Source organism: Pyrus communis, chromosome 10, assembly GCF_963583255.1.
Source record: "Pyrus communis chromosome 10, drPyrComm1.1, whole genome shotgun sequence".
Classification (NCBI taxonomy): domain Eukaryota; kingdom Viridiplantae; phylum Streptophyta; class Magnoliopsida; order Rosales; family Rosaceae; genus Pyrus; species Pyrus communis.
In genome coordinates this window covers 10330375-10349731 of record NC_084812.1, presented here as the reverse complement: position 1 = coordinate 10349731, position 19357 = coordinate 10330375, and the positions used below count along the sequence as shown (strand labels likewise).

Here is a 19357-nt window from a genome sequence, read left to right as displayed (position 1 = left end):
GGTCTACAGCAGTCCAAAAGAAAGTTGCGACATAAGTACACCCAAAGGTGACCTTACGCTGGTGAGTATCTGTCAGAAAAGCCGGGAGAATCCTCTGGGAATACCACCGAAACTGCTAATCAACTAGAACCTGGAGGGGCGCAAAACAAAAGCGTGAGTGGGCAAAAACAAAGCTCTTTGAAAACCATTTAGCAAAATACATTCTAACCCCTCGCCGTAAAACCTGTATACTTCCCAGAAAATAAACATATATACGTACGTATAAAAATGCCAATCATGCTCAAGGGTATGCCAAACATGCTCACGAATATGCCATGTCAAAACCTCATAATAAAATGTATGTGCTCAGGTATGAATCATATCAATAATATAACATCTGGCAGCCGGAGTCACCTAACGTGACCTGTACGGCTGCATATAGAGCTCAAATCTCAACTCAATAACTGAACCTGCCCACGAGTCGGAACCACCTAAAGTGGTCTGTACGACAGGCCTGGGTGTAATATATATGTATGCTCTAGTGCTACGATCACGTGAAGACTGTGCAAATAATCGCGGGTCACCTACGAGTCGGAACCACCTAATGTGGTCTGTACGACAAGACTGTGCACCTAACTTGGATCCAAGCTGAGCGTGTGGTGCGGGAGGTGAACATCACGTGAAGGACTGTGCCCTACTCTGGGCGGGAGCACTAACACCGGGGGTGCAGGTTATGAGCTCTCTAATCATCTCAACCACTACTGAAATGTAAACATGCATACCTCTTACCTGGCACTTACCTGTGCGTTCATGGCACTCAATACACATATATAAATGTATACCACTACTAATGCATGTGATGATGCATAAATGATAGGAATATGGTGCATGACATAAAACAATAACCCTTTTTAATTTATTTCTGGGAATATAAATGTATATAGGTATATACGGAAAACAAAAGCCCACTCACTGGTAAGTGGAAGGGTCGTAGCCCCCCTGCCTCGAGTGCGAACGCTCGTCCTCGGGGTACGTGTCACCTATATGCGAAATAACTATAAAAACGTTAACTTTAAAGCACATAACCAACTTCTCGTAATAACTTCTCATACATTGCTCAAAATGGACAAATGAATATACCAACGTGCTCTACACAACCTCAGGATCACAACCATATTCTTAGAAAAAATTTCCTCCGCCGCACGCGCCCCCACGCGCCGGCCAAGGCACGGCCACACGCGCCGGCCACGCGCAGGCACGTGTGGCGCACACTGACGGCGTCAACTGACGCCGTTAGGAATATTCCGTCAAAACTGACAGATTCCGTTAACGGCGTCAGGAATATTCCGTCAGAATTGACGGAATATTCCGTCACCTTCTCCGTTCAGTCTCCGGTGCCGTCGCCGGCGCCGGAAAACTGGAAAAACTTCGAACCTTGTTTTTTCGTTCATTTCTCAACCATTTTCCAAGATTCTTGAACCAAATTAAAGCCCTAGACTAGTAGAATCACGTTATACAACTTTTAAAAGCTAAAACCCACGCGATCATACCTGTCTCAAAACTCAAAACTCGGCCAACTTCGAACCAGGCCTTCCCGACGTCCAATTTCGTCCAACGAGCTACTCCGACGCTCCTTAGGACCTCACTAAGACACCTACGAGCTTAGAAATCCCAAAAACTCAATGAATAAACTTTGCATGACTAGTACACAATTCGGACCACTTCGAATCGACGTGAAAACGAAGGATTTCTCACCTGAAAATGGTATGGCTGTGCTCGCCTCGACCTCACGAGTTCAATGGTGTCCTTGGTTTCCTCGATCTGTGATGGTTTGGTGGTTTGTGAGTTTGTCCGTACGTATAAGGTGATAACGGGAAGGGAAAGAGACACGGGGGAGAGAGACAGAGGGAAAGGGAAAATGACTGTGTGTGTGAGTGTGTGTGTGTGTGGTCCAACACATGCCACACCACACAAAACATCCCACAACGTGACGAAAACGCACTAGGGGCAAACTTGTAATTTCACACATGCGTTTCGATATTTCCGGGACGGGATGTCACATTTTACTATGTGCAAATGTATATTAGTTTTAGTAGGAATTATATATTGTAGGTACATTATGTTTGTACAAAAAAAAAAAAAACCAATAGGTAAATTAAAATTCATAAACAAAAAGTAGTAGATATATTATTTTTTTAATCAACTTACATACCTTTATTTTGTACGTAAATAATTTTACATGCATTATTACATATATTGGGCACATTTTAGTAATATATATGTACAATTATATTTTATTATATCAAATGTAGATAAATTAATATTAAATCAAATAACAATTTTTTATTTTGTAGTTAAATTATTTTGCATACTAGGAATATTTTATTACTAACACATATGTCCAAATAATTTACCTATGATTTTATGTAAATTACTCCATAGTTCCCTTTCAATTTCCATTTGGTAAGAAAATGATAAGATTAAATTAATATTGTCTAATTTTATGCAAATTTGGAAAATAATTACAAAATCTGAAGGAAAGTATAACATTAATGTTTATTTATTTAATTTTTTTTTTTGCCAGAAGCGTTAACATACAATTTGTTATGATATATTAATATGCAATGAATTTAATCGTTAATACATTTTTTTTCATTAATCATTCCCTTCAAATCTGCATAGAATTAAATGCATACATTAAAATTGTAATTAGGGGTATTTTAGGCATCTGGAAAATGCAAAATGTGTAAAGTCAAACATAATTAATGAATTTACTTATGTGGTGCCTAGTCATTGGGTTTTATTCAAGTAAAAAGACTATGTCCGGTTTTATGTAAAAAAACTTGAGTTTCAAGAGCTAAAATTATATTTCAGTTTTTTTTTATGAGGTTTTAATTTAAACTGTGCAATGACTTTATTGTTCGTACAATCAAATATATAGCTTCTATAAGAACTGTTATAGTGCTAAAAGAAAGTCACTTTGCCCTCCTTCTGAGTCCCTTGTTTATTTTATTAAGCAGTAGTACAAGATGACTTTTTTTTAGTTCAAATTTTGTTGCGAGTGGATTCATAGGTCTAGTACGTGTAAGTTATTTAGAGAAATTATTATGAAGATGCTACTATATATAGTGGCAAATCCAGGATTGAACTTTGGAGAGTCTCAGTATTAAAAATTCAAGTTGTTTAGATATAAACAGAGTGGGAAGCACGGAAAAGAAATTTTCAATTTATTCATTGAGGCATTTCGTCGAACACTTGGTGAGTTGGTTGTTATCAGCCAGACTATGTTGCGCCGATGTTAGATCCCACATCACCCAGGGGAGTGCATCCTTTAAGCCTTATATGTATATTCCCATCTCTACCTAGCACAAGGTCTTTTGGGAGCTCACTGGCTTTGGAGTTCATAGGAACTCCGAAGTTAAGCGAGTTCGTGCAAGAGCAATCCCAGAATGGGTGACCCACTGAGAAGTTCTTGTGTGAGTTCTCAGAAACAAAACTGTGAAGGCGTGGTCGGGGTCCAAAGCAGACAACATTGTGCTACGAAGGAGTTGAGCCCGGGATGTGGTGGAGCCCGAGTAGGGATGTGACAGCAGATGTCAACATATATTGATATATGTTGAAGCAATCTGATGAGTGATATTGAGAGAATCTGTTGAGTGATGTCTGATGGGTGATATTGAGAGAATCTGTTGAGTGATGTCGACGCAATGTCGAGATATGCTAGCAAACATTATGTCAAACACTTAGTGAACACAAAAGAGACCCTTACCAAACATTTGGAGGATCCTCATAAGACATTCACATATTTTTCGAACTCCAAATAATCATGGGACCACCTTAATCCTAATACTTATGCCCCTGACTATATGGTTTCCTTTTGGTATACTAGAAGATGAGAAACTATACTTTTATATACAAGTAAAAAGTTGTTCAACGACATTAAATTTGTTTGTGCACATGCCGTGAAAACATAAGAAATTATACGCTTCCCTACTCATATAGGCTGTCATGTACAATGAACTTATGAATTGATCTTATTTATATGTACAATACATTCATTGATAAATATAATTTTCTTATATTTGTGTAGAATATGCACAAAAATTGGTGTTAGGGAAAATTATATGTGTTCTAGTTAATATGACTACGTCTACATTTATCACACAATGTTTTCTATTTTATTGTGAGTGAATTCATAGGCTTAATGTGACAACCCGTTTCAAATTTTACGTTTTTATTAATTTTAAAAGCGTGAATTTACAAAAATACCCTAAAGGCAAAGATTTCAACTAACGTTGACCATCGTCTAGAGAGACGTATGACTTATTCTTTTAGCATATCCTCGTAGTACTCGTTGGTGTGAACGCATAGGTGAAAACCGTTTACGAGTCCGGATTATAACAGTATAGTTATAGACGTTTGAAGTTGGTTATTGAGAGTTAGTTAAAAGATTAAGAAGGACCAATTAGATGAAAAAGAAGAAAAGGGCAGCAACCCAATCAGAAATTAGAAAGAAAAAAAGAAAAAAAAAAGGGAAAAAGCTGAGAGCTTTTTCCATGGGTTTTCCGTCCGTACACCTCCACGACCACCCATCTTCCAAGGGCGATTCTGGCCAACTCCAATGGAGTTTTTCGACGCCACCACCACCATCTTGAAGCTCTCATTCCCCTCTACAAAATCCACCCAAGAACCACTTTGATTAACCTTTGTATGTGGCGGTTTGAGGCCACGAAAGTTGATGGTTCTCACGGTGCCCCGGCCACCCTTTTTGATTTTCCGGCAAAACGGCAAAGTGATGACCAATGCCACCACTTGGGCTTTGTAGCCCATCATCCCAGGAGCAAATCCCAACCAACCTTGACCTTGTTGGTCCACCGTAGACGAATCGACACCGGGAAGTTTTAGTCACCGACCATCTTCCGTCCACTTTTGGACTTCGTGGTAGGCACTAATCATTCGGGACGCCTTGATATGTGCACTAGAGAATCATAGTGTGGACTCCAAGTGAGTGGATATTTTTCTTTTTATCGTACATATTATTGATAGTTCCATCGACACTTTTAAATTGATTTAGGTATATTACCTTCATATAATTAATGTGAATGCTTGAAGTACTAATATGAACTACGAATGGCTTGATCCCTGTTTAGGGTACGTAGGCAGTCTAACGAGACGTTAGATGCAGCCATAATATATTTGAGACAAAAGCCTTATTTGGGAAATTGAGCAATATGAAGGAAGTTGGTGGAAATGTGAGATTTAACCTTATGTTTTTTGTGGTTAAATGTTGGTCATAAATCAATGTGTGAGGCATTGAGAGAGTAAAGTAAAGAATCGTAAATAATGATGGTTAATTAAACTAATATTTAGTTGGACTTGTTCTCAATAATTATTCTCGAAATAAATAGTTCAGGGGTGGGGTGTTACAGATTATGCATATTTCACCATGTTATATATATATGTTAATGTTTTAAAGAACTCGCCTCGGGGCGCGCCTAGGGCACCCTTGAGGCTGGGCGGAGAGGCAAATGCCTCAGTTTTGCTGGAGTAGGCGAAATGCTTCGCCGGAGACGCCGAGGCGACGGATGAATGCCTCAAGGCGTCTGGACGCCTTGTCAGACCCCTTTTTTTTTTTTTTTTTTTTTTTTAATTTTTTAATTTTATTTAAAAACCATCCAAACCCAAAACGACGTCGTTTGGGTAAGGATTTTCAGTCTTCATACCATACCTTCGAATTCGATCCTGTTTTTCTGCCTCTGCCTTTTGCCTTCTGCCTTCTTGCTTATTTTCTCCGGCGTGCCAGAAGCCCAGAAGCTCAAAACACCAGTCCGGTCGCCACGCCACCACGCCGCCATCACCCTGCCGCCGTTACCTCAGCACCATCAACCTAGCCCCAGCGCTGTCAGCAAGATCCCAAAGGTTAGGGTTTCTAAAATTAGGGATTTAGTTTTCTGGGAAAGGTTTTGCTATAATAGAGGGGTTAATAGTTAGACAAAAAAGTTTTATCTGCCTCTGCATGTTGCCTAACTAAGATTGACTGAAAATTTGCATGTAGTGAAGAAGTTTTCTAGGGAAGGCTTGTCAAAAGCTTTCTGCGATTGAGAAAGAGAGAGAGAGAGAGAGAGAGAGAGAGAATTAGAGTAGAAAACAGAGTAACAGACCCATGGTTTTCTTCTGTGTATGTGTGCCATAAACTGTTTTGTACTGCCTGGCACTTATACATTAACAATTTAATGATACTGCTACACCGTGTGCCATAAATTGGCACTTAGATACAATTGGTTGAACCCAAACATTTCTAAATGCTAGGCCTAATTAGTCGGGACTAAAGAGGTATACAAATTAATTAATAAATTGTTGGAAATTGTTGGTATATAAATTAATTAATAAATTGTTGGTTCATTAATTGTATGCATTCATCTATTGTTTATTGTTTAGGGTATTGAAGAATATGGCTTCTTCTTCTAAGAAAGATTTTGCTTGGCAATGGACAAAAGATTTGGATCCTGTCACTAAGCACTTCTATTGTGTTTTTTGTAACCACAAATGCACCGGTTTAATTTCTAGATTCAAACATCACTTGGGTGGTGTAAGTTCGGGAGGAATGATAAGTTGTAAAAAAGTCACACCCAATGTGAAGGAAGAATGCTTTGCTAATGTTATGGGAACTAAAGAAAAGAGGAAAGCTAGTCATGAGTTGTGTCGTGGTGGTGGAGAAGTGAAAGTGTCGATATGGGCACAAAAAGGACAGCATATGTAAGTAGTGGGAATGGGAGTGCGAGTGCCACACATTCACAACAAACCGGTTCTTTTCTACCACCCAGGTCAAGGGGACCACTTGATAGGTATGTTACATCGGAAGCTCATCAAACCACGTTGAATACACTTTTCAAAAAAGAGGAAAGAAGACAAGCATCTCGAGCACTTGCCCGATGGTTCTACACTAGTGCCATTCTATTCAATGCGGCAAACAACGAATATTATGTTAATGCAATGAAATTGGTATCCAATTTTGGTCCCGGCTTTGATGCTCCTACAAGCTATGAATATAGAACTTGGATGCTCAAAGAAGAAGTTGATGATGTACAAAGTATGATGAAAGAACATCAAAAGGCTTGGAAGAGATATTTAATCAACTTTCTTGTCAGATGGCAAAAGTAGATGTTCGGATGGCAAAAGTAGATGTTTAATCAACTTTCTTGTCAATAGCCCGCAAGGTACTTGGTTCTTGAAATTGGTTGATGCATCGGCCTCTATTAAGAATGGAGATTTGTTGTATGGCTATTTGGATGACGTTATTCAAGAAATTGGGGAGAAGAATGTGGTTCAAGTTATATCTGACAATGCTTCGAACTACAAGAATGCCGGGGCAAAACTTATGGAGAGGAAAGAGAAGGTGTGGTGGACTCCATGTGCGGCTCGTTGCATTGATTTGATGCTAGAAGATATTTCTAAGATGGCATGGTTTGATGACACACTCAAACGTGCTAGGTGTATTTCAAAGTATCTATATGGGCATCAATGGGTACTAGCTTTGATGAGAAAGTACACTAACAATTCGGAAATTCTTCGTCCGGCTAGGTTTGCCACTTCTTTCTTTACACTACAAAGTTTACAAAAGCAAAAGGAAAATCTTGTTGCTTTGTTTACCTCTCAAGAATGGTCGGAAAGTACCTATGCAAAATCCTGTGAAGCAAAGTTGGCTAAGCATCATGTGTTATATGATCGTGAGTTTTGGGGTTGAGTTTCTTTTTGCATTAAGGGTGTTCTTCCTCTTGTTTGTGTTTTGAGAGAGGTTGATTCAGAGGAGAGACCCCCCATGGGTTTTATATATGAGTTAATGGATGCTGCAAAAGAGAAAATTGCAAGCAATCTTAACAAAGTGGAGAAAAAATATATGCATGTTTGGAGAAAGATAAATCGTAGATGGGACGATCAACTTCATCAACCACTACATGCGGTGAGCTATTACTTAAACCCACAATTTCGATATGAGGATAATTTCTCAGATACTGATGAAGTGCGAAATGGGTTGTTTGCTTGCATGGATAGGATGCTTGGGAAAGGAAAAGAATGTGAAGAGGCCGATGTTCAATTGGATTTATTTACTAATAAGCGTGGTCCATTTGCGGATTCTATGGCTATGCAAACTAGGAAAAAGCGAACACCAAGTAAGATTTAATTAGTCAATTGTTAATATCTTTTTATCATTAACCTTTAAATTACTTACCTTACTAATATTGTTTTTTTAGCGGCTTGGTGGGAGCGCTTTGGGCATAAAACACCCGAGTTAACGAAGTTTGCTATTCGAGTTCTAAGCCTTACTTGTAGTGCATCGGGATGTGAGAGGAATTGGAGCACATTTTCAATGGTAAGTAAATATATTATTAGTATCTTAAGTGTCATTTTTGCTTAAGATGTTTAGACTTGAATAATATAATTGATTTATTTGTAGATTCATACAAAAAGAAGGAATAGGCTTGAACACAAAAGGCTTAATGCTTTAGCCTATGTCAAGTACAATTTGGCTTTACAACAAAGAAGTAAGAAAAGGATGGAGAAGTATGATCCTATTGTTGTGGAAGAAATTGCCTCCGATGATGAATGGATAACAGAGATAGAAGATCCCGTTCTTCCCAAAGATCCTACATGGCTTGAGGATGAGTTATTGTATAATGTTGAGGCCGTAATGAATGTGCCACCCCCCAGTTTATGAAGGTGGCTCATACATTCGAGAGCCTAGAGAGTCTTCTCCTCTTCCTCGCGAGCCTACTCAACCTCGGGGTCCTATTACATACAAAAGAAAACGGGGTAATGAAGAATCCTCAAGTAGAACTAGAAGAAATGTGGAATATGATTCGGAAGATTTTTTTGATGAAATGATGACATACCCGACAAGTTCATCTAGAGTTGGCAATGAAGAGGATGATGTTGCCTTTTATTTAGATGAAGAGGATTTAGATGAATGATTTATATCTTTGTTTGTATTTTGATTTATATGAAGATGATTTGGATGAATGATTGTTTTCTTTGTTTGTATTACCTTTTGAATGATGAATTTGGGTGATATTACCTTTGAATGATGAATTTAAATGATATTATCTTTTGAATGACTATGAATTTGAATGAAAATTTGAGAATGGATGTTTATTTTACATAGTATTATTTTTTATACAATTATATGTATAATTAAATCCTGTAAGGCTTCGCCTCACGCCTCATGCCTCACACCTAGGCCGGGCTTCGCCTCAGACGTCTCGCCCACGCCTCACGCTTTTAATACATTGATATAGGTATATACTGGTAAATGCTATGATATGGTTGAGTATTAGATTGCTTCAAGACATATCTATATGTATACTACATGTAAGGAATTACTGTGAATGCTTTGAAGTGCGAAGAGGAACGCAGGACGCACAAGTAAGTTCAGGTAAATTTATGGTGTTATTTGAAATGATCGAGTTATGGCATGACTATATTTATACTTTAGGCGACTCCGACCTTGTCGTACATGTTGCAATGGTAGGCAACTCCGACACTGTCGTACAGGTTGCCTATGAGTTGTACATGTTATGTTGAGATGCATTGAGAGCTCATAAACTTGCACCCCGGTGTTAGTGCTCTCGCCCATGGCCAGGGCACAGTCCTTCACGTGATGTTCACCTCCCGCACCTTACGCTCACTTTGGATCCAAGGTAGGTGCACAATCTTGTCGTACAGACCACAATAGGTGGTTTTGACTCGTAGGTGACCCGCGATTATTCGCACAGTCTTCACGTGATTGTAGCACTTGAGTGTATTTATTTACACCCAGTCTTGTCGTACAGACCACTTTAGGTGGTTTCGACTCGCGTGCATGTATACTTATTGAGCTATTGGCTAGCATGTTATTGAGCTATTGGCTAGCAGGTTGATGAGCTATTGGCTGTTATTGAGCTATTGGCTAGCATGTTATTGAGATATTGGCTAATATGTTGATGAGCTATTGGCTAGCATGTTATTGAGCTATTGGCTAGCAGGTTGATGAGCTATTGGCTGTTATTGAGCTATTGGCTAGCATGTTATTGAGATATTGGCTAATATGTTGATGAGCTATTGGCTAGTATGTTGATTTGAAAAGCTTTGTTTCGCTCACTCACATTTTCTATTTTTGCACCCCTCCAGGTTCTAGCAGCAAAATTTCGTATCGACAAGGATTCGTGACACTTTTCAGTACATATGTCTTCATGTGATGGTATAATCATTATCTTACCTTATTGTACTTTACCTATGCTCTGTATCACGCATGAAATGAGTCCAAACCCGCTCATCGTGCACTCATGTACTTAAGCACTTTTAGGTTTTAATTTATTCACATTTTATACACTACCACACTTTATGGCTTCGTCACCTTCCTGGTGTCGACCAGCATAGCTCGATTCGGGGTCCTAGTGGACATTCCAGGTCGGGGTGTGTCACTTAATGTTGAGAAAAAAAAAATTCATAGGCTTCATGCAAGTTTTTAGTTTTGGTTTTGTAGAATATGCACATAACTTGTACTAGAAGATGAGAAAATATTATACTTATATACATTAAAAAAAATTATTTTTCAACATTAATATTTTGTGCATATGCTATGAAAATACCAAGAAATTGTATTCTGGCCCTACTCACATGAGCTTCATCATTTTCGATAAACTTACGAATATGTCTCATTTACGTGTATCAAAAGTTCATTGAAGAATTTATCCCATTGGAGTGTGTATCACAAGTTCACGAAAAATGACAGAGTTGAAATTTCATGTGAGGAAATAGTATAATTTCCTCTCTTTTTTTTCATAGAATATGCACAAAAATTTCGATGTTGATTAATATACTTTTTGTTTCTTGTAAGTATCATTTTCTTTCTTAAGAAAATATAATTTTCTTTATGAGTTTTGCATATGCTATGAAAACATGGGGAAATTATATGCTTTCCTACTCACATGAGCTCTGTCATGTTTAATGTGCATACAAATTGATCTCATTTATGTGTTTCATATTTTTCATTGGTAAATTGATCTCGTTTGCGTGAATTATAAATTAAAGAAAAATGAAAAAATTGAGAATTTTATTTGAGGAGACTATAGTATAATTCTCTTATGTTTTCATAGAATATACGCAAAAGGTTCAACGTTGTTTAATGAAAATTAGCTCTTTTGTTTTTCTTCTTTTTTTATTGAAAATATCAGCTATCTTTTCTAATGCACAATGATTTGTTCCAAAACTATAAGTTTTATATAAAAATACTTCAAAAGCTCAATTGGAGAAAAGAACCTCCTCATTTACCTACTTGTCATGCTCTAACTAATTCCTAGTGATTCCCAGATGTGAAATTCCTTAGTGCCCTTCCCATTACAAAGCCAAGTCATATTTTTTTAAGTATTGATATGTTCTAATTGATTATTAGTTGCAGAATGTGCCATTCTTCCACTACAAAGTATTAAATTTGTGTATTTTCCTCTAAAGTATAAGCGGTGGTATTCATTTTCTAAAGTATTGAATTTGTTTATTTTCTTATAAAGTATAATATTATTCATAATCTACTTTTTCAACGACTTCTGTCAAAAGCCTGTTGTTTTGTTTTTTTAAATATATCATCACAACAACTTTTAAAAGTAAGAAAATATGGCCTTGTTCTTATAACCAAAAGAGAAAATATGAGCCTTTCTTTCTTTGTTTCAACAATTAACATTAGACGAGACTAATCGAGCTGTATTTGTTGGAAAATATAGTTTGAAACAGATTCATCGCAATATATAATCAATCTAGATTATATATGAACAGTTTTGAAAACTTGGCCGATAGATGTGAGTATAGATACCAAAGAAATTTACAACGAAATTAACACCTAATTCTATGACATGAAAGTTCTTATCTCATGAAGACTCTTCAACCTTTTTTTTTTGGGTTCATTTTTTTCAACTTTTTATTTTGGGAGTGAATGAATCAGATTGTCGTGTTGGATTACACAAACAAATTATATTATATATCAATAAAAGAGGAAAAAAAAGCCTAAAACACTGTTCCTTCACCAGTGTTATGCCTTTTTTGCCCTCGAGTTGCTCTGTAAATTTAGGTTTTTGTGTGTTTTATACAGTTAAATGGCATTTTTGCCCCTGGACTTGTTCCCAGAAATTGCAGAAATCAAAAAGGAAAAATCTGATATTATTGATAAAATACTAGAAAACCCACCTGAACTTAAGCACTTTTAGGGGTTTGTTCTGCTTTTGGTTCACTTAATATTCATACCTGTTTATGTTTTTACCTTTTTAAGTGTATGTTTTTAAGTTTTTTTTTTGTTCTGTGTAAGAATGTGTTCAACATGGTTTCTTTGTCGCACATCCTTTCAATAATTTAGATTGACTTCACCCCTAATCCATTGACAGTTACTTTGTATACGTTAGGGATGGGTCGTCTTCTTCAGCTTTGTGGGCACTGTACCTTTAGCAGAGCATCTAGGTAATGCGACTGAGTAAGTGCTAGTTTTTTGTTTAAGCATTAAGTTATCTTAACTTTGCTAAGGCTAATTCTTAAGTTTTTCATTGTTCTCTTAACTTTATGTTTTTTATTTTTGTAAATATCATTTAGTAATTTACTATAATCTGATTGCTTTATCATTTGATACTCAATAATTTCTCCTGGGCATCGGATGTTTAACTTTAACATCACAAGTAAATTGCATTGGTTCTTTCCATTGAATTTGTGCTTTGGCCTTGCTCAACTGAAGTCCTTCCCGAGAAATCTGGAGCACCAGATTGTCCTGCAAGTAGCACTTCTATTCTTTCTTCTTTTTGCAGAAATAATGCATTAAGCACTTGAACTGTTAATTGATCCTTTTCCATTTGCATGTTGCAGTACTTTATGAAGACTCAAAGATGCAAATTTGTATGAGATGCAAGTTTAATCATCCAAAGCACAAAGTGAGTATACCATAGTACTACAACTTTCCATAACGTGGTTCCAATGATATAGTTTCATATATAATACTCTTACACTCTCTTTTACTAATTTTTGTTACACCATCGATCACTCACATGTCATACTAATAGAGTGGTTCAAAGAATTCCAAGAGCTTCATTCTTGCTCTACTTGGAATCGAAACTGAATACTGCCTATCCAAATTTTCTCACCCTTTCATTCCAACCTCCTCCACCTCTTCATCCTTGCTCCACCGTGAATTGAAACCAAAAGTTGCTCATCCAAATCAATTTCGGTTCACTCAACCCCTAAAACCCAAATTTCTCCAGATCATTCCAAAATTCAATGGCAAACACAAAACCCAGATCCCTAAACTCACTCGATAACGTGTCAAAGGCTGGGCATCCAGTTCTCTCACGTGGCTCCCGTTGGATGCAGTATGCTTTTGCTGCTGCCAATCTACAGGTAAAGCTTAAATTTATATATATATATATATATATTTATTTTTTTTTCTTGATTGGAATTTGGGCTTTTTGTTCCTCCTTAATCCCAAAGTTCTGTAATTTATGCAACTTTGATCGAAAGACATGTTTTTTATTGCTGAAAATTGTTAACCCCAGTTTAGGTATTCATTTGCTCATTAAAATCACTTTTTGGATTCCGTAACTGAACCTCCTTGCTCCTCTTTTAACTCTAGAATCTTCAGTATATATGTGGGTTTTGCTTTGAATTTGATAAACCTCTCTGTGTTCGTGAGCTGATACAGTTTTTGGGTACTAAGTCAAAATTTTGTTGGATAGGAACCCATAAACAAGTATGAGGAAGTGTGTGAATCATCACTCAGCAAGGGTGATTGGCGATAGAAATTGGGTTATTCCATTCATTACTGGCTTTATCATACTCATTACCCTCTTTTTCTTAAAAGGGTTTTGGCTCTGGAAGGAGATGGAGATCAGTGACAATGATCGGAGTTCGTTGCTGTGTGGATGATCCCAGTGTAGCGCTGGTTTTCAACTCTGGTGATTTGTAGGGTTTTGGGGGTGTGAATTTTGGGGTATTTCATTTGGATTTCTGGGTAAGCAGTTGCCACCTATATCAACTAAAATTTAGTTCCCTTCTTTTGTTTCTCAAATTTGTTTGATGGAAAGATTGTTTTATCCTTTACCAAACTGTTGTTAGGATTAATAGTTTTGATTTTTTTTTAATTTATTTTATATTTTATTTTGAAGCCCTGAATTTTGCAATGACTGTCTACCCTGTATGTACACCAGATGCTCCTGACATTTCAAATAAGGTAACTTCCCAAACACTGATGTTTCGCTTTTTTACTGGTATATGTAATCCATTGAGTTCTGTAACTTTACTAAGATTCGTTTACTATGCAAGTTAAATTGTTATTTTTCGGTTTGTCAATAATTTCGCTTTTCTACTCTACATCCTGGAGAGGTTGCCATGTCAAGGAGTTCCAAGTTTTGCTTAATAGATAACAGTTGTTTTTAATCTTAGTCTGTAATATGTATGGTCTTGATCATGTCTTTTATTTTGGTGGCTGTTAGGTGTCACTAGATGGTCTACTAAAGCAGCTAAGGATATTGAAATCAGTTATGGTTGATTGGTGGTGAGGAATTGTAGAGGGATATGGTAGGCATGAGTATAATCGGAATGGATACAGGAGGCTCTTTTAGACGGTACAGGCCTGTTTTATGTAAATACGTTTTTTCACTTGCAGAAGCTTTTCTCTCTCCACCTGTGGTTAATTGTTTCACAGGCCTCTTTCAGATGGTACAGGCCTGGCATATAAACACCACCTGTGGTTAATTGTTTTGCATTCTTTGTGGTCATTTTTATTCTTTCCATGGTTTCCTGTAATGCTTGGCAAAGTTTTGAGAACTAGTCTCTCCAATGTGGGAACCAAGGAACTCGCTTCCCCTTCATGCTCTGAATTCACATTTAGTCTGGAGATTATATAATCATTTGGGCATGGTTTCTCTCTAGGATAAAGCTTCTGTCTGGCTATGTATATGGAATTGGGTTTGTGTAATTAATGTCAAATAATTGAGTGAAAGAGTTAAGCTCTTCTTTTACGCAACAAACAATCCCTCTCTTTTTGTAAACCAATCCAACCAAACCTTTCTTATTTATGTTAAACATATAAAACCAACACATTTGGTGATGGTAAAGATAAAAATGCTTTATTTTTTTAATGAAATGATATGGGTTAGTCAAGTTATATATAAGATTTTGTTGTCGGATTATGTTATAGATGAATAATAAATATTATGTGGATTTAGTTGCTCTCATTTATTTTTAAATAATTTACAGTTGCTTTCATTTATTTTTAAACAATTTACAAATGAGTGCTAAATTTTGATTACGGCTTCAAACCCGTAGCAGAGCGCGGGCTTCTTTGCTAGCTCTCAAACTAAATAGTCAAGAAACTGCGTACAGGGGAATTTGAAACTATGTTACAGTCGAGTTTAAAAAGTCACACTTAGAACACAAACCACAGAACCGAGACTTGTGGAGCCAATTTAGGTTGATATTCTCTTTGGCCACGATTATACTTACGTTGCTGAGAAACGGTGAGAAAGGTTCCCATAAATATTTTGTCTCTTCATCACAGACCACTTCCTCTAACAGCTCAAGATCCCTGACTGATGGTGGCAGCTCCTGCAACCTTGAGCATTGTCTCATGTTGATCTTTCTTAAACTATTCATTTCACCAATGTCTTCGGGCAACACCTTGATGCTGAAGCAATCAGATATGTCAAGAAAGTTTACCTTTCCAAGGTTCTTCATTGAGGTTGGAAGCTTCGAGAGTTCTGTGCAGAATCTTAGCCTCAACAGTTCTAAATTTTCCAACTTTCCAATCCCTTCAGGCAAGGCAGATAGTTTATGACAGTTAGTAATATTGAGCTTCTTTAGTTTACTAAGATCACAAACCTCAGCGGGCAATTCAATTAAATCACTGCAATAGTCGATGTTCATTTCCTCTAGATTCGGGAATGCTGATGAGATTGAGATGGAACAGTTGTTGAAAGCTTGACCAATGTTACACATGAACAAGGATATCTTCTTCAGACTCGCCAATTGTATGGGATTCTTGGTTATGGAAGGAATTGAGATGCGTTCTAATCTGATTCTCTTAAGATTTGGTAATGAACTCAAAAGTTGGAAGTTACTCAATTCAGCAGGTAAGAAACCATAATTTGTGACTATCACAGCCTTCAATTCACCCATGTTCACCACGGAATCGGGTAAAGCATAGTTCTTTGTCTGAAAATTCAACACTAAAACCTCAACTTCTGGCGTTTGCAAGCTGTGCCAATTTGTTGAAAACCCTTCATCTGCAAAGTAACAACTGTGAGTGTGGGGAGGAGAAACTAAAATGAAAGTATTATTAAGACTTAATGTGCACACATGTGCGTGCGGAATGAATATTTATTTGTGCATGTCTACGTAATTGCTAAAGCGAAAGGGAGAGATAGAACAACCAGTTGTTATGGACAATAAGCGGGCCTTCATCTGCTTCTGTTCTCTCCACCATTTTGGAAGTTTGTCTCCACATATGTCAATAATCAGTCTTTTTCTATGTTCTACCGGTCCTTTTTTTGTGTTGTAGATAGCCAGCTCCCGAAGAACATCATGCTGGGTAACAAAGTGCTCACTATAGTATCCGTCCCCCTCCATCTTGTCCTTCCTGGTGATGATCAAAACTAATTTTCTTAGAAGAGATTTCTTCAACCAACATATTGCAATAACAAGTTATCAGCATCAACCGGTCATGAATATAAGGGGGAAAATCGAGTGAAAATATCATACAAGAGAAAATAAAGCATGCACACCTTGTGACAACAAGATTAGCTAGACTTCGTTTGGTGAGCTCGTAGATGTTTGCAATGCACTCTATATCCGTATCTACATCATATAACTCTGCCCAGATATCAATGAGGGCAGCCGCAGGGATTCTTTGGTCTTCTGGAAATGAACCTAAGTCTAAGAAACATTCCTTGATGATTTCTTTATCTAAGGCATCCAAGCTTCGTTCAAGGCAGAGCAGCAATTCAGTCTCTGAATCAAGAATAGAAAAACCTTTGGACATTTGAAGTTCTCTTTTTTGCCATATCTCTATAGGCTCCCCGCTAAGCGATCTCCCCACCACTTTAATAGCAAGTGGAAATCCCTTGCAACGCTCAACTATCTGCAGGATAATTTTCCATGACAAAATCAACTAACTTTTAACTTGCAAAGCCAAAATTCAAGTTACTAAGATGAGAAAATGACTAAATAACTACATACAGTATTCTAATTTTAGTTTTAGTCCACAAGTAAGTATGCTTAGATGCATGACTACTCACAGATTTATACGGTAAATGGATGTGTTCATTCACTCGATTGTGGATGCTTTAAGTAAAGTGAACATAATTTCTTGATAATTTTCCAAAACCAAATCAACTAATTTTTTACTATACTTGTGCGTTGCGACTAAAAAGTACCTTTTCTGGAAGATCTTTTGGAATATGAGAGCTCTTATGTCCAAGGGATGCTGAATGATGAAAAAGTCTCATCGCATTGTCACGATCCAATGATTGCAAATAATAAGGGGAACCATATCCCCGAAATTCAGACCTAGATGTCACCAAAAACTTGTAATTTTCCGTTTTGAATTGATCAAACTTCTCCACAAGGGATTCTGATCCAGGCCAAACATCATCCAGGACAATCAGTAAAGGATTCTGCCCTTCTTCCTTCAGAAAACGTTGCAGCCACGTCGCTGTACTAACTTCGTTTTGGAAAGTAGGTACTTGGAAACCCTTGCGTTGATATAGATCTTGAACAATATTTTCTAATTTAGGCTTCTTTGAAACCGTGACAAAGAAGATGTTATCCTTGAATGTATCTATCCAGAGAAAACATAACAAATCAGTCATTGAGGCGTCATTTAAATCTTCCATAGTTGTACAAAGTAAAAAAACATATACAATTCAGAGTGCAAACTTATAATATATGATACCTTTGATATCCTTGTCTTGACAAAACTTTGTAGCCAAAGTGGTTTTTCCACATCCTCCGGGGGCAGTCAGCACAACCATTGACACATTTTCGTCCTTTAGAAGCTTCCTCTTCAATTCCTTTAGAGAAAAATCCAATCCAACCACGAGCGGCGGAAGTTCAGGTACTGCACACCAAGCTTCACTGGCGGGTTGTTTTGGTATCACCATATTCGATTCAATTCTGCTGACCGCCTTCTCTACATTCTTCACCGTAACTGCGCTGTCCTTCACATCCCTTATTCCCTGAGCTTTTAGTATGTCCAAAAGTCGTTGAAGACATGCATCCCATTCAATCAACCTGTTGGCGTACTTGTACCTTTTGTATAATAATACGTTCCACCATCGAATCTTCCTGCACCTTTGGACGAGATCTATGCCCTCCTTCAAGTGTACTTTCAAGTTTCTCAGTTCATGATCCGATAGGCCCAATTTCTTGTTGGATTCTTCTATATCTTTCAACAATGGTTCCAAAGAGTCCAACCTGAATTTGATGTTTTTGAGTAGGGGCTTAAACATTACATTCTTGGTGATCAGCTCCTTGAGGACATCATACAGCGCATTGAATAGTGTTCCGAGACCAGCCCCTCCGAAAAGGTCGCCTACTCCACTCATTCCTTGATTCTTAACAGCAAAAACCAACACCAAAATCAGAAAAACTTACAAAGTTTCAATCTAAAATTTACGACAACAGAAAATAACAGGGAAATTGGCTGCTGAAATGATCAGTTTTTCAGTATGTCTTCGATAATTGAGATTTGATTTCGGACCTATTGAAGTGTGAGGCAAGTTTCGAAAGGCGACAACAGCGTAGAGAGCATATATGACTAATATTTAACAATTCCTCCTACTTGCAGCTAATTGCACTTACGGTCGGCCACCACGGATTATATTTTGAAAATTTTAATTTTGCAATAAGACTCACCCTAATCATTGAAGTCTCAAAATTTAGCTTGCATGAGTAAGTCTCAAAATTTAGCTTGTATTTTCCCTTTTCATTTCATTTCAACCCTTGGAGGGTTCCACATATGCGCGTGGACGTGCCCTAAGTTGGCCGAGCGCGTAGAGCAAGACGTGCTGCATGCACGAAACTCACGAAAGACTGACAGTCGAGGGATCCTATGCACGTGGGTCTGTCAGCCACCCAGCTGAACCCAACGACTCCTTCTTTCATCCAAGACAGTGATTCATTGGATTGTTGGCTGATCCAATGGTCCAAGTTCAAAATTTATTTTATTTTTTAGTTTTATATTTATAAATTCATTGATTCCAACGATTGAGATTTAGACCTGGTTTGGTACTGAGGTGATTTTGAAAAAAACTGCTATCAAAAAAAGCTGGGAGCTGCTTTTGTGTTTGGTAAACACTCAGCTGCAGCTTTTTTTCAC

The 19357-nt window shown here is 37.4% G+C and overlaps 2 protein-coding genes and 1 long non-coding RNA gene across 7 annotated transcripts; 2 read left to right on the top strand and 1 right to left on the bottom strand.

Moving 5' to 3' along the window:
* The first annotated feature begins 7819 nt into the window (after positions 1–7819).
* LOC137747838 (uncharacterized) lies at positions 7820–8695 on the top strand. Its single transcript, XM_068487980.1, has 3 exons — positions 7820–8150; positions 8232–8350; positions 8435–8695. Exons 1-3 carry the CDS (start codon positions 7820–7822, stop codon positions 8693–8695), a joined length of 711 nt encoding a protein of 236 aa, XP_068344081.1.
* A 3624-nt stretch (positions 8696–12319) lies between these two features.
* Positions 12320–14552, top strand: LOC137746636 (uncharacterized). 4 transcript variants are annotated; one of them, XR_011069887.1, is made up of 4 exons: positions 12320–12766; positions 12856–13383; positions 13719–13993; positions 14148–14552. It is a non-coding gene; the product is annotated as an uncharacterized lncRNA (long non-coding RNA). The 4 variants fall into 4 exon arrangements; XR_011069889.1 differs by lacking the exon at positions 14148–14552 and having other exon boundaries at positions 12334–12766; positions 12856–12920; positions 13050–13383; positions 13719–14108; XR_011069886.1 differs by lacking the exon at positions 14148–14552 and having other exon boundaries at positions 12323–12766; positions 13719–14108.
* A 662-nt stretch (positions 14553–15214) lies between these two features.
* Positions 15215–18740, bottom strand: LOC137748249 (probable disease resistance protein At5g66900). 2 transcript variants are annotated; one of them, XM_068488370.1, is made up of 6 exons: positions 18454–18592; positions 17933–18353; positions 17415–17818; positions 16764–17119; positions 16413–16618; positions 15215–16265 (listed from the first exon to the last, which is right to left on the bottom strand). In XM_068488370.1, the coding sequence occupies exons 2-6, from the start codon at positions 18138–18140 to the stop codon at positions 15379–15381; spliced, it is 2061 nt and encodes a 686-aa protein (XP_068344471.1). In that variant the 5' UTR covers positions 18141–18353; positions 18454–18592; the 3' UTR covers positions 15215–15378. The 2 variants fall into 2 exon arrangements, with proteins under 2 accessions (XP_068344471.1, XP_068344470.1); XM_068488369.1 differs by having other exon boundaries at positions 17933–18740.
* Positions 18741–19357: the final 617 nt, after the last annotated feature.

Coding starts and splice junctions, on each gene's coding strand:
- LOC137747838 (XM_068487980.1), top strand. CDS start 7,820: ATGGATGCTGCAAAAGAGAAAATTGCAAGCAATCTTAACAAAGTGGAG. Junction 8,151..8,231: donor TAGGAAAAAGCGAACACCAA/GTAAGATTTAAT, acceptor TTGTTTTTTTAG/CGGCTTGGTGGGAGCGCTTT. Junction 8,351..8,434: donor ATTGGAGCACATTTTCAATG/GTAAGTAAATAT, acceptor ATTTATTTGTAG/ATTCATACAAAAAGAAGGAA.
- LOC137748249 (XM_068488369.1), bottom strand. CDS start 18,584: ATGAGTGGAGTAGGCGACCTTTTCGGAGGGGCTGGTCTCGGAACACTA. Junction 16,619..16,763: donor GCTAATCTTGTTGTCACAAG/GTGTGCATGCTT, acceptor GATCATCACCAG/GAAGGACAAGATGGAGGGGG. Junction 16,266..16,412: donor CTTATTGTCCATAACAACTG/GTTGTTCTATCT, acceptor GTTACTTTGCAG/ATGAAGGGTTTTCAACAAAT.